The sequence below is a fragment of the Dunckerocampus dactyliophorus genome, chromosome 7 (genome assembly GCF_027744805.1).
Source record: "Dunckerocampus dactyliophorus isolate RoL2022-P2 chromosome 7, RoL_Ddac_1.1, whole genome shotgun sequence".
Lineage (NCBI taxonomy): Eukaryota > Metazoa > Chordata > Actinopteri > Syngnathiformes > Syngnathidae > Dunckerocampus > Dunckerocampus dactyliophorus.
In genome coordinates this window covers 20240407-20254826 of record NC_072825.1, presented here as the reverse complement: position 1 = coordinate 20254826, position 14420 = coordinate 20240407, and the positions used below count along the sequence as shown (strand labels likewise).

Sequence of the window (14420 nt, the reverse complement as noted above, 5' to 3'; positions counted from 1 at the left end):
GCGCAGCAGTATAAATTATTTTACAAATGTACATTTATGTATTCCAGTTGCATGTCAGACTAGCTGGCCTTTATATCCATCAAGTGTCAAACGTCATAATGTGGCTGGATTACAGGCTGACGATCGCATTTTAATGCAATGCGAACAACCCACATTATGTTTGAGATACTACAACAACGGACTTTCCCAATGCTAACTTCCGAGTTATTATGTCTTATTACTTATCATGTCTCCTATATTAGGTAAAGGTTACTATACGGTGTGTTATTTCATGTCCAAAGGGCTCTAATAATGTTAAACGTTTTTAGAGGGTCATACAGAGGTTTTCTATGCTCTTAACTGCAAAAATATTCAATTTATTAATATTGAATCCTATTTCACGGATATTCACTTATAGCGGTTGGGTCTGGAACCAGTTACCACACGATAAATGAGGGACGGCTGGATCCCCCTCCCAAAAAAAAAAAAAACATATTACTGCCACCTACAGGACTAGAGTGGAACATTATCAACCTTCACTATTTGTAGATATTTTATAAGATGTTTCAATTGGAAAATAATGTTCTAATGTAATAATTGTAATAATAAATAATAATGTTAAACTACATAATAACTATGCATATTAACATTTTACTGTGCCTCCTCTTAGGTCTGAGGCCACCATTACTGTAATTGTTATTTTAATGACCAGGCACAATTGGCAGGATTACACTAAAATACTAAACTGACCACCCCCAAACTTGGCAACGGAATGGCGCATGGATTATAAAGAATTCATTACATTTTAGTAAGGGTCTGGATAAAGGAGCCAATACAGGAATTTATTACTAGAATTTGAGTGACTACGGCATCAAAGGAGCTTGTCTATTTATCTTCCAAGAACCAGGAAGTAGCCATAACAGATGGACAAGCAAACACAAATACACTCCACAACTTTGTCAACAATTCATCCTGGGTGAAGGTCTGCACTCTACTTAGTGACAGCGGTCATTAAAGTACAGGGAAACCTCGTTTTTTGTCAGTAATTTTTTCCAAAAAGTCCAAAGAAAACAGAAATGTACAAAACCCGAAGCTATTTTCCCCATAAGCAATAGAAAAAAGTCCAGTAAATCTTCAGAATGATGTGCGTTTTTGAAAAGTTCCTGAAGATAAATTATTGTCTTGTTGTGTGTCCATGAATTACTTGTAGGTGCCCTGGCCAGCAGGGTAAAAAGGAAAGACACTCTGGCATTGAAGCTGAACAGCCGTCCCTCTGCACCCGACAGGGACAGATTTTTGCAGGAGAGAAGTGCCAGAGATGACACTCCTCTGCCACCGGGACAGACCGGCCTCACCTGGCAGAGCAGGGAGCAGTGGGAGGCCATCCGCACGCAGATTGGCACCGCGCTCACACGGTAACGAAAGACATAACACTTTTGTTTATTTAGAAATAATAAGACTGAGTGTGTGTCTGCTGATGAAATGTGGAAAGATTTTGTTCTACTTATGGTTTGAATTAGAAAGCGATGAAACTGTCTCAAAATAGAATGTACTTGCTTTTGTTCCTTTCAGACGTCTCAGCCAGCGACCCACTGCTGAGGAGCTGGAGCAAAGAAACATCCTTCAACGTAAGTATCAACTTTTCCTGCTTTACCTTTTGTATCAGTAACTTAAAACGGCCTACAACTGAGGGGCATGATTTATGTTGTTTATTCTGTGTTACCAACAAAGTCTTCTCTTTTTCTATTACCTTACATATAGAGGACAATATCAGAGGGAGAGGAGGAGGAGGGTTGAAACCTGGGTTGGAGAATAGATCTAATTTTAGAAGCCACTTGTCTTCTTCTTTGTTTGCACATCAAGCCAGACTTGAATACAGTGTCTAAATACAGCCCTTTTGTTATTCTTATCCTGTCTTTTACAGCCAAAAATCAGGCTGACAGACAAGCGGAAGTTAGGGAGATCAAGCGACGACTGACCAGAAAGGTGAGAATTCTGCATCTGACATCATGTGTCAAATTGTGTACTTGCTGATATTGACATAACTACCTAAATTTCATTTATTGTAGCTGAGTCAAAGACCCACAGTTGCAGAACTGCAGGCCAGAAAAATTTTGCGATTCCACGAATATGTGGAAGTCACAGATGCCCAAGACTACGATCGCAGGGCGGACAAGCCGTGGACCAAGCTGACTCCTGCTGATAAGGTAGTCAGTCGGTGTCGTCTTTAGAAAACATGCATGACAAAGCTTCTTTATTTTTTTTCTCCTACTTGTTGCCATTCAATGTGATGTTGTCTTATAGGCAGCCATCCGAAAGGAGCTTAATGATTATAAAAGTACTGAAATGGAGGTTCACGAAGAGAGCAGAATCTACACAAGGTATACCTTAATCTTAATAAAAGGAGGGGAAATGCAATGTTGTTCACGTAAGTTTGATTTCCTTCCAGGTTTCACCGGCCTTAGCCGCCTCCTTCTTCACCTGGTGAATGAAGCACTTAAGGTCTTCGTGGCAAGCAGCTGCTGTCTGTGCAAACGGACTGCCCTTTCTCATTTCCTGAATGTACTGTACATTTTATCAGGGACAACCTGGAACTGACAAGAATGCTTCTCGCGTCCCTTCCATTACCCTCAAGGCATTGCTTTCAGCCGACGGAAGTGGTGGTGGTTGGAGATGATGCAGATGCAGTATTTATCCCGGACAACAGGGGTAACCACGTGCCAACCAAATGGTGACATTTGCAAAGGACCTACAGTGCAGGGCTGCTGTAATGTGGTGGCCCTCAGGGACCTGGATCTAGTCAATACCTTTAATGCGGCCTCATTCTGTGTTGCCTTTTTCTTCTCTACTGTATATGGAAACGCTAACTCATTTGTCTTGTTAATGTGAGATCAAAAATAATAATAGTAACGAAAAATGGTCATTTCTAGTACTCCACAATAATATTGGAGATGACACATGGCATTAGCCAGGGTGGACTGGAGGATGAAGACTGGGATATTCTGTTTTAGGACTGGACATCTCTGGGACATTGTGTGTTTTTATATTAACTGTACAGATTGCTATTATAATACCTTAGAATGAAACTTGCAAAGATCTAATTACAAAGTATTGTGTAATGCACAAGATATTTTATACTATAATTTTGATCACATCAGTAGTGACCGTTTTGTTTTTGTTTGTTTTGTTTTTTTTGGCTTGCCTGTATTTATCGTTGTGATGTGCGGTGGCCATTTAAGCGTGAGTGTAGAAATAGAAAAGAATTTTCAGGCCAGGATGCTCTTGGTGAGTTTGTGTGCCAATGTACCCAATGCCTAGTAAATATAGGATATTGATATTCATATCAACTATTTCGAAATCTACTGCATGAGCCAACAAGGATCCCACTCCCTGGATCTGGATATCCTCTCTTCATTTATACTTTTCTATGAGTTTTTGTACTTCCCTTTAATCACACACACACACACACAATGCATTTCTGTAGCCATTTTCTTATAAGGTCATACTGGTGTTGTCTACTAAGAATTCAATGTAAGTTGCTGTGAGTAGATCAGGGATTTATCAACAAAAAAAATCTGAAAAAGTATGAACGGTCAACAGGGGATCATTTTGGCTGGAACTTTCTTTTTTTGGAAACTGCAACTGTTTTTATTTTGTAGTGTTGTCTGGCCAGTAGCTTACAGGGTTCTCCATGCTGTGTACAGGTGGGTATAGGTTTAACTGATGCTTGTGTATATCTTGTCTTCCTTTCATTTGAAAAGAAATTTTAAATAAAGTATTATAGGTTGCTATTTTTTTAAGCACAAAATCTTAGTTTATGATTAAATGCTACAAGAATGGGAATATCAGTGTGTACCCTTTCTGTAAAACTAAGTTCATTTGTAATTGAATGTGAAGATGTATGGACTGATAGTTATTTTGCTTTTAATTGTAAATAGTAACATCTGGATCTAATTAAAAATCTTACAGCTTGAACCTTCTGTGCAGTGATTCAACCAGTGCTCTGCAATTAAATCATTCTATTTTTGGTGGCGTTCAAATGGCAATGTGTGCAGTCACTTAATTTGTAAATTGGAAACTGGGGATCCAGTGACACCTGCTGGATAGATCATAGACTCCCGTTACATCTGCTGAATAGCGTATAATATATTGAAGGTGTAGTTAGTGGAGTTAAAACACTTGCATATAGAAAACATGGAAATTCAGAGCAACCAAGTAGATTGCTCAAAACGCTCAGTTTACTGACGTTGGGTTTGACGTGTTGTTGCTTGATAGAATAGTAAGGCTGAGATGTTTCTATTTCTTTCAACACCCCACCTATCCATCTATTTTCTATGCCGCTTCTCATTAGGGTCGCGGGGGTATGCTGGAGCCTATCCCAGCTGACTTCAGGCGACAGGCAGGGTACACCCTGGACTGGTCGCCAGCCAATCGCAGGGCACATATAGACAACCATTCACACCTATGGATAATTTAGAGTCTCCAATTAACCTAACATGCATGTTTTTGGAATGTGGGAGGAAACCGGAGTACCAGGAGAAAACCCACGCACACAAGAGGAGAACATGCAAACTCCACACACAAATGCCCAACGGAGATTCGATCCCCACGTCTTCCCGATCTCCGGACTGTGACTGTGTGGCCAACATGCTTTTCACTGCGGCCCCACAACACCCATCCATTAAATAAAAATTAACAAAACATAACAACTCCCTAAAAATATTGTGGGGGGTTCGCCGTTAATGGTTTGAAATAAAACAGCTGATGAATAGTGATGAAATTAACCTTTGCAGTTAAAACAATGTAATGAATATAAATTAAAAATCTGTAAATGAACAAGCTGAAACATTTTAATAATACATAGACTCTACATGGATTCATATATTGTAATATATATATAATATAAAATCAAGTTTTTTGCTGTCATTTACAAGATAGCCTATAAACATGGGGTGCTGCTGTAAAGACCGTCCTACCTACTGCGGTGCAACAGCCTTATTTTACTGGCGTTTTTGTTTTATTTTGAAGGCCTGATTTAACTGGCTGTATGACGTATTACGCCGCCGACGTTTGCCGGAGTGTTGCCAAGCTGACCGGAAGTTGTTATGCTTCTGCCGGAGAGGTGTTTTTAAAATTGAAATCTGGGAAACTATTAAAGCAGAGAAATAAAACCAAATTACGATAATCTCCGTGTGAAAACGAGATCGGTTGTTACGTATGGCAATGTTACTTTTAGTTTACGCGGTAAACTCGTGCTACAAAGCTTTGTGGTCTACTGCTTCTTTAAGGAGACTCGAAACTCACGATTGGGATTATCGCGAGAATAGTCAACTGGTTCGCCAGACCAGGAACATACATGTGCATGCCGGTTTCCAGCCAGCTCACAAACTTGTATTCGTCACAGGTTGGTCAACTAGCAAACACTTAAACTCTATCCCAGAAAGATTATCAATTGGCAAACCTAGTAAATTAAACTCTGTGTTTGTTGTTTAAGTTGAGAGTTACCCATTCCTGAATGGCATGCTGGCGCTGCTAACTAATGCTAGCTGTGACTATGATGTGCACTCGTGCGTGTTCCTCACTGCTAGCTAAATAGATTTGACGGCAAATACGTATATAGTTTTTAATAAGTCTACAATTATTATCTGTTTTGGTCAGTCATTCACAACACGAACACCGAGCTATACTCGCTTAGAAACACGCCCATGCTGCCAACGCAAGCTAACGCAAGGTAACTTTTCAAATCCTGCAAATGTTAAATCCATAGTAGTACTTGAAGACAGTCACTCCATAGTAAGACACGATAAGACAGTATCGGGTTCTCAATTTAGGTGTGTTTCTATTGAAGAGGACTTAGTTTAAATTAGCAGTAAGCAAAGGGTGTGTGTCGGATTGCAAAAGGTGCTGGAATGGTGGCAGCCTCCTGACAACTGTAATACAGTGCCTCCTTTATTGTATCACACACACTTTCACTCTGGATTCCCCCTAACGCATGTTTTATAAATCTATAAAAACTATTCTCTGTAAAGCTTGCATTGACTTTATGACTTTTCTAAAAGAAATAGTCTTAAACCCCTTCCTGAGTTATTAACTTTTAACCCCTCCCCTCGTGTTTCCCACAGTGCATAAGAGTTTCTGCCATGGCTGCTAGAAAGTCGACCACCAAGAGGAAGTCGGAGGTTACTGTAGAAGAGGTGAGAGAAGATCCCAAGAAAGTAAAAGGTGGGGAGAATAAAAAGAAATTCACTGCAGCAGAACCACTTTATATGTACATACACATTAGCAAGTGATTGTGCGGCCTGTGAATTGATGTATGTTGTGTGTGTTTATTAGTTTATCACAGGAGTCATGGTACAGAGGCTGGCCATGTTCTTGTTCTGGGTCAGGGTGATGTTGGACAGTTGGGTTTGGGAGAGGACATCATTGAGAGGAAGAAGCCAGCTCTCTTGCCCCTACCAGAGAAGATAGTACAGGTGATAGCTGGAGGCATGCACACTGTGTGCCTCAGCGAAACGGGTGTGGTAGGTGGAAATTTCACATACCTTTTTTTTTTTTTAAATTTAGAATGCATCTCTGGTGGCATACATTTTCAATTGAGCGTTTTATGAACACTTTTCTTAAGGTTTACACATTTGGCTGTAATGACGAAGGGGCTCTTGGTCGGGACACCAAAGAGGAAGGGTCTGAGATGATTCCAGGGAAGGTGGTGCTGGAAGAGAAGGTGGTCCAGGTGTCTGCAGGAGACAGCCACACAGCTGCACTAACAGAGGAGGGAACAGTGTATGTCTGGGGCTCCTTCAGGGTTAGTACTCTGCTTTTTCCTCCTTCCTTGAGAAGAATAAACAATTGTGTTTTTAAAAAAAAAAACCCCATCAGTATCAATGTATTAGAAATACTTCCGCAGGTTGCCCTTTTTTTTTTAAATCATGTTTTCAGGCTAGCAAGATTTTCAATTATTTTTCAGTCAACAATCTATTTTTGACACACAGCTCAATTATCCCCTTCCAAACCCATCTGCTAGCTTGACATTCTCCACCGACTTCAGATCAAGATTTGCAATAAAAGCGACTGTTGTAATTAGATTAGTTTCAGCTCCAAAACCTCCCCATCTCTCTTCAGTTGCCATTTTCACTCTTAACACAATCCAGGTTTAAGGCCTAAATATGCCTCCCACACTTAGGAAACACGTTAAACACATTTAAAGTATGAACTGTATTGTTACTCACCACCAATGAAAGATAAGGGAATGGAAGCTGTGTGAACATATGTGTTTGTTGGTTCATATTCCCAGTTAAGGGCATTTTAATCAAATGTGTCATTTTTATAATTTTTTTTTTCGTCATCTGAAGTCATTGTGCAGAAGATGGCATAATACTATATCTGAAGAGAACCTGTTGCACATGCCCATTTTGTCCGCCTGTCTTTAGTTTTCTTCGCATTGTCTGAGCATTTGTTTATTTTTCCCCAATTATAACTTGTATTGTGGTCTCTGATGCTCACCGAGCTAAATTAACACATCTCATTATTGTAGCATTTGATACACTGGAAGACAAATGAATAACAATCAAGTTGATGTACTTTAAACCATGGTTCATCTTTCGGGGCTGTTTTCATCCTTCAGGATTTAATATTTCTCCTGTTATTTTATTTAGTCATTGGATTTTCATCAATACTCCGTGGCACACAGGTAATTACGTCTGTGTTGTCTCATTCCTTCAGCATTCCCTTAAGACCAGAGCAGATTTCCCCACAGAAACCTCAGTCAGTATTGTTTGAAAAAGCACACATAATATGTGATTATATCATCAACCAACCCATCATAAAATGGTGTGGTCTGGGTCGGTGCTTGCTGTACAGTAGACGCCCCTACAAGGTAAATAATCTGTTCCGAGAACCTTTACGTTACAGGGTTTTTACGTTATACGAAGCGTAAAATACATGTAAATAGCCTAATCCATTCCAAGATCTTCCCAAACCCACCCCTTTGGCCCTTCAAAATATTCAAAGTCCACCAAATATGGTGGGAAAATATAAGAAAACGTTAGCATAAACATAGTAGAGTAAGATTCCAATATAAAATAAGGTAATATATAAGATTACTGTAAATGAATAAAACTGAAAAACAAAAACAATCCTACCGTTCACAAGATGTCTTGATCAGGAGCACACAAGTGGAGGCAGGAGAAAGAGGAGGACTAGCCTGAGTCGCAACGCGACTCAAAGAGTCTTAAGAGTCAGCTTGTCTCACAGACAAACGCACACGCACTACACGATAATGCTGTGTGCAAAATATTAATTTGTAACTTAACTTAATTGTTTAAGTTAGGAGGTCGAAGGGAGAAGCCTGTCTCTCACACAAACTCACGTACGCGCTGTATAAGTCAGCCAATGAGATGAGAGCGTAGGCGGTGCCCTGATAACCAGCCAATGAGATGAGAGTGTAGGCGGTGCCCCGATAATCAGCCAATGAGAGCGTGAAGCGTCAGAAGGCGTCACCAAGTGTACTTTGTTCGTCTGAACTTGAACCGATTTGACACTTTACGTTATACGGAATTTCTTACGTAATACGATGCAAAAACTTTATATAAATTCTTTACATTAGTGGAATTTACGTAAAAGGAGGTTTACGTTATGCGAGGTACTACTGTATTGTGTTTTTTTTTTTTCTCCCCAGGTATTTTTTGAAGCATGTTTTGAGACTGAATAAGATATGCCATATTTGCTGCCATGTTGGCACTTGTAAATATGCTAAATATGCTGTGAGGGGAAGGTTTTCCTCATTAATACTGATCTTTTCCCCTGCAACTCAGGATAATAATGGTGTTATTGGGCTCTTGGATCCATTACAAAAATCAGCTCTTCCACTTAAACTACCCATGACAGAAACTGTTGTGAAAGTAGCATCAGGTGGGGCTTGATTACATGACTGCAGCACATTTTTTATTATGAGGAAAAAGGTGTCTTTTAAAGGTCAGTAATGTTTTAACAGGTAATGACCACCTGGTAATGGTAACCATTGAGGGACGGCTCTACACATCAGGTGCTGCTGAACAAGGACAGCTGGGCAGGGTGCCTGAACAATTCTCAGTCAGGGGAGGCAGGAGAGGTCTTGGTGAGTATGGGAAAACTCCCCAAAATGCTGTAAATGTGTGTAATTTATCGTCTCTGTGAGGGGTTAAGGATACATGTGTTTAGATTTTTCGGTATGGAGCCTTGGGTTCTATGGAGTGGGACAATGGGACAAAATGAAATCAATAACTACAGTAAACCTTTAAATAATTAAATGTCTCAATTAATGAAATCGCTAAATACGTATTTAAATAAATAATTAAATGTGTCATTAAATAATTAAAATACCAGTTCATTTAATGTATTACCATATATAATTATTTCACTATAATTATTTAACTGTTTAATTATTTATTTAGTGATTTATTTGATTTTATTTAATTATATATTTTTTAATTATTTTAATTATTTCAATATTGAATTATTTCACGGACTGGGCGAGACTAACGTGAATCTAGTCCAGTAATTGCGTTGGACTGAAGCTCTGTCGGAGAAAATACTCCAATTTTCTCGGGAGATTGTGAGATATTTTAAACCTTGCACAGTATGTGGAAGCGGGATCTGCTGACCCAGAGCACATAGCAGTAAAGACAGAGGAATTTATTCAAGTAGTTGGAATTATTTCTGTGTAAACCTTAAGTGAGCACATTTATGACCATTATATTGACTGAAAATTTAGAGGAAGTACCCCACTAACTCCCTCCGTCCCAACTCTCTCACCAGATTTATTTATTGATTTAATTAATTAATGCCACTTAATTATTTCAAGATGTATTTATTTATTTCATTTTTTTCCCATTTGGTCCTCTATAGGGTTTGGGACAGAGGCATACCAAATTTCCACGTGGTACGCATTAAAAGCGAAAGATGTGAAGGGTTTCTTGCATCATGCATTTACTTTAATCAAATACAAATGATCACAAAAGGTGAAGTCTTTGCCGTTGGAGCAGAGATCCAGACATGCAAGGCACCTTCACAAGCCCAGGGAGTGCGCTTTACTACTGCTGTGGAAGGCGAAATGTGCAGCCCAGGCTTTGACTAGCAGCAGGCATGAGTAGCGGTAGTGCTTGGGCGACAGCCAGGAAACATCCTTGCTTTTCTTGGTAACACTTCGCCTTCCCAGTGAAATACGTTGACCAGGGCTGTCCAGAATGCGTCCCGGAGGCCATTTGCAGACCTCGGCTTGTTTCTTCATTGGCATGTGGCACGTTCTAGAAATCAAATAAACAAAACCCCCAGCAAAAATGGAAAAATACAAACAAACAAAAAAAGGCATAATGCAGGGGTGTCCAAACTGTGGACAAGGTCCATTTTTGGCCTGCGGCTCTTTGGCATATTCTAAAAATAAAATGAATTGATTGTTAATGAGATATACTGTATTATGAGCTATTACACTAATTTGCTTTGTCACCTGTAACACAAAGCTGAAATATCAATGTTTTGGTCAGATGGCTTAGCATATTGGTATAAATTAAATAATTAATACTGTTCAGACCTTTTACTGTTGTACTTACCTGCATTGTTCCACTTTCCAAAAAAGCCATTCTAAATTATATTGTATGTCATTTACAGCAGTTACTTTTTTAATTCAAGATTTTTTTTAATTGGCTAAGCAGTTTCATGGTTCTTATTTTGTACCCTTACTGTGACAAAAATGACCCAAACCATGACCTAAATACCGAGGCACATACCGACCTGTGATAATGCCGTTACATGGCTAGTCTCTGTAATAGCTCAACTTCTGTTCCTGTGATTTCAGGTCGTTTATTGATTCCTCAGATGGTGAAAGTCAAAGGGAAAATTCACTTCATAGACGCCTTCTGTGCTGCTTACGCCACCTTTGCTGTGTCAAAAGATGAACAAGTGTATGGATTTGGCCTCTCCAACTATTACCAGTTGGGTAAGCGTCCCCCCGTTTTAATGGTCACTTGACCCTTTTTGTGTTGACTGGCAATATTTTCACACAACAAAACGGACAGGAGTGGAAAACTGCTGAATGGATCACTGCAGGGACACAAGACGGTTGCCACGCATAGCATATATTAGGCTACCAAGCTAAATAGTTGGCTTCCAATTTATTTATACAGAATGTAAGAAAGTGTTTTTCGAAAGGAGTGGGGAAGGACAGAGTATGAAGCCGAAAACGTCCCACTTCCACCAGAAAATGACATTGAATCCACATTTTTGGCACGATTTTAGCTTTTAAAGGATGTGGTCTTAAACTTTTGATCAGCTGATGAACAGCCTATTTCAATTGAATGGTTGTTGGCCACAAATTGCTTACCGGTACTCAAAAAAAATTAACCTACTTAGAACCCCCTTAAGATCTAACAGTGTAAAATGTAAATTCTTAAAATCTTTCAGCCGGTCTTAAAATTTTGATTAGGAGTGTATATTTTGCAGCTTCTTTTGGAATAAATGAAGCCATCTTGCGGTTGCCTCCAATTAATGAAATCCATTAAACCTCCATTGATTGAAGACATGCTGTTTATGTCACATAACTTTATAACAATGTAAATGAAAGGCAATTCCAAATGCATCAAAACTAGATTAGTCATGCCCATCACCTCTCTAAACTTGTATTTTATTTGTGTGTTCAGGCACCAAAAGCACAACAATGTGTTTTGTCCCCGTGAAGCTGTCTTCCTTCAAGAATTCCACCACAGCCTGGGTTGACTTTTCTGGAGGACAACATCACACAGTCTGTCTCGATTCAGAAGGTAATTTGCTAGTATTGCATTTGTCCATAACTTCTTTGGAGCTGATTTGAAAGAATTATGACTTTTTGACACAGGACAGGTGTACAGCCTGGGCAGAGCAGAGTATGGCCGCCTTGGTCTCGGTGAAGGTGCTGAAGAGAAAAGTGAGCCCACACCTGTGGATGGGATAGAATCAGCCAGAGGGGTGACATGTGGGGCATCCGTCAGCTATGCTGTCACCAAAGAGGGTGAGGAACTACAACTATACAGTATACAAGGAACATACTAGCATTTTAGTTTTAGTATTAGTTGCTTAGAAACGCCTCATGTTAACTGTGCCTACTGTAGGCTTTGTGTACGCTTGGGGAATGGGCACCAACCTGCAACTTGGCACGGGAAAGGAAGATGATGAGTGGAGCCCAGTGAAGATGACTGGCAAGCAACTGGAGAATTGCGCAGTACTAATGGCGTCCAGTGGAGGGCAGCATACAGCTCTTTTGGTCAAAGACCAAGAGAAAAGCTGATGCCCCTGTCAGGCATGTAAAGATACTTAACACTGTTTACTGTGCCTACAATGGGAGTGGTGGGAGGGTGATGACAGTCTTTATGTGACTTTCTATGCTCAGCTAAGTAAGTGCAGGAGAATCACAGTTAACAAAGTACTGAGGTTCAGCCCTATCAGGTAAAATTCCCCTCTTGCTGATGTTTCAGTATATCATAACTAAGACTATTTTTTTAAAAACCCTGTTCTTTTGGATTATCATTAAGTCATTAGTATGACTGTAAGACGATGTGTGTGTGTGTGTGTGGTGTTTGACTGTTGGCATAGATATACATTTTTATTAATTTCACAGACTTTTTTAAACTGGATTTGATTGCATGAATGCTGATTCAAACAAGATATTTACTCCAGTCGAGTTGAATCGGTCAAACTGCTGTTCCGAGGGCACCCATGTTTCACTGTATTTGGGTGACTACATCCTGTATTTTGCTACTGTTCCTGTCTGAGAATAAATTTTAGAGTTTTTTAATCTTTACTCTTTCATTTACATTGCATTTTTATTATTTGCAGTTATACACTCCTGATCAAAATTTTAAGACCAGTTGAAAAATTGCAAGAATTTACATTTTGCACTGTTGGATCTTAAGGAGGTCCAAGTTGAGCTTCAAAATGTAAAAAGAAATGAGTTAGACTGGGAAAAAATGAGTAAGCAATTTATTGCAAACAAGCATTAAGCTGAAATAAGCTATTCATCAGGCAATCTAATAAATAAATAAATAAAATCTCGGTCAAAGGACTCACTCATGAATAGCTGCGCCATTTTTGTTTAATCGCCTCAAAAATTGGTTTGAGCATACTTGATGCCAGTTTTTCCAGGAGGCTAGTGGGAATGTTGCTCCAGGTGGTGAAGATGGCTTCACTGAGGGCATCCATTGTCTGGAACTGATGTCTGTTTTTGTAAACTTACCTTGCAATCCATCCCCAAAAGTTCTCAGTTGGATTTAGATCAGGGAAACACACAGGATTGTCCAAAAAAGAGTAATGTTATTCTTCTAGAAGAAGTTTTTTTTTATCAGTCTAAGTCCAAACAAATATACCTTTAGTCCTCTTAGGCATTAAAATGAACAAGAAACTGAGGAAACAAGGGTGGTCTAATCATTTTTTTCCATGTGTGTATCTGGACTGCCTTAATTGATGTATTTTAGTTGCTAAGGTGAGTTCCATCTTGGCAAAGCTGTCTACCTCTTAATAGAGCCTTACGGCTTCCTGCAGCTGTGAAAGACCCTGTCTCTTACTTGTTGCACTTCCACGAGGGAGGTGTCGTATTTCAATGCCGAGGTACCTCCATTATTTCCACAGATTCCACATATGTCTTTCCACTTTACTCTCTATTTGGACTTGCTGCTTCTGCCAGGCAGACCACCCCTGTCCCTGAGCCAGCTTGCCAGCAGATGGTCAGTTGACTCGTCATCACCCATGCACCACAGACACATGGACGATGTAAACTCAAAGTCAGTGATTGATGTATGGGCCAAATTGCTGTATTGCCAAGAGCCCTAATGAACTACCGTCTGCTCGGAAACGGTCTCCATGGTTTTCTCACTCACATTAATGTCCAGTAACACAGAATATGAACGAATGGCACATACAGTATTTCACATCAACTCCATTTTCTTGACCTACGTATTTATCCAAATCTGCACCCAATTTTGTGGTCTTTTGTCCACCCCTGCTGAGATTTATGGAAATTGGTTATATAGTTCTTGTGGAATCTTGGTAACACTCATGAATACTCACACAACAAGCTTATTTATGTGTATTTTCGTGTGTGTGCGCGCGCGTCGCGTCTTATTTCCTGTGCTGCTCATTTCACAGCCAAGTGATTGTGTGGATAATTCTTGCAGTGTTGCAGTTTCCGCAGAGAGGGAACAACGCAAAAATAAACTTGTTGCTCATTATCTTTGTCCCTAATCAGCAAATGAGAACAGAACATTGTTTATTTAGTTAGCTGGCTAAATTTCTGGATGTTATCAGTTCTGTGGGTGTGTTATGTTAAGCCATGATTAGTAACGCCACACATGCAGCGGAAATAATTGTCCATTTGCTTTCTGACTATGCGGATGCAAATTACATTCATGTAAATCAAGAACACTTAGGATGCAAATGATAGA

The 14420-nt window shown here is 39.6% G+C and overlaps 2 protein-coding genes across 13 annotated transcripts in view; both read left to right on the top strand.

Moving 5' to 3' along the window:
• Positions 1 to 3972, top strand: part of phactr4b (phosphatase and actin regulator 4b) — a 39236-nt gene extending 35264 nt beyond the window's left edge. For 10 of the 12 annotated variants that reach the window (XM_054781474.1, XM_054781475.1, XM_054781476.1 and 7 more), the window contains 6 exons: positions 1190 to 1394; positions 1552 to 1607; positions 1904 to 1965; positions 2049 to 2186; positions 2284 to 2360; positions 2429 to 3972. In XM_054781474.1, the coding sequence (XP_054637449.1) occupies positions 1190 to 1394; positions 1552 to 1607; positions 1904 to 1965; positions 2049 to 2186; positions 2284 to 2360; positions 2429 to 2444 (554 nt within the window). In that variant the 3' untranslated portion in view covers positions 2445 to 3972. The remainder of the gene's footprint in view (positions 1 to 1189; positions 1395 to 1551; positions 1608 to 1903; positions 1966 to 2048; positions 2187 to 2283; positions 2361 to 2428) is intronic. The other 2 variants (XM_054781477.1, XM_054781480.1) reach the window with 1 other exon arrangement.
• Positions 3973 to 5093: 1121 nt separating this feature from the next.
• On the top strand, positions 5094 to 13082 carry rcc1 (regulator of chromosome condensation 1). The gene is made up of 10 exons (XM_054781774.1): positions 5094 to 5383; positions 6102 to 6201; positions 6313 to 6500; positions 6602 to 6781; positions 8790 to 8886; positions 8969 to 9091; positions 10808 to 10948; positions 11649 to 11768; positions 11843 to 11995; positions 12096 to 13082. The coding sequence occupies exons 1-10, from the start codon at positions 5336 to 5338 to the stop codon at positions 12269 to 12271; spliced, it is 1326 nt and encodes a 441-aa protein (XP_054637749.1). The 5' UTR covers positions 5094 to 5335; the 3' UTR covers positions 12272 to 13082.
• The last annotated feature ends 1338 nt before the right edge of the window (positions 13083 to 14420 follow it).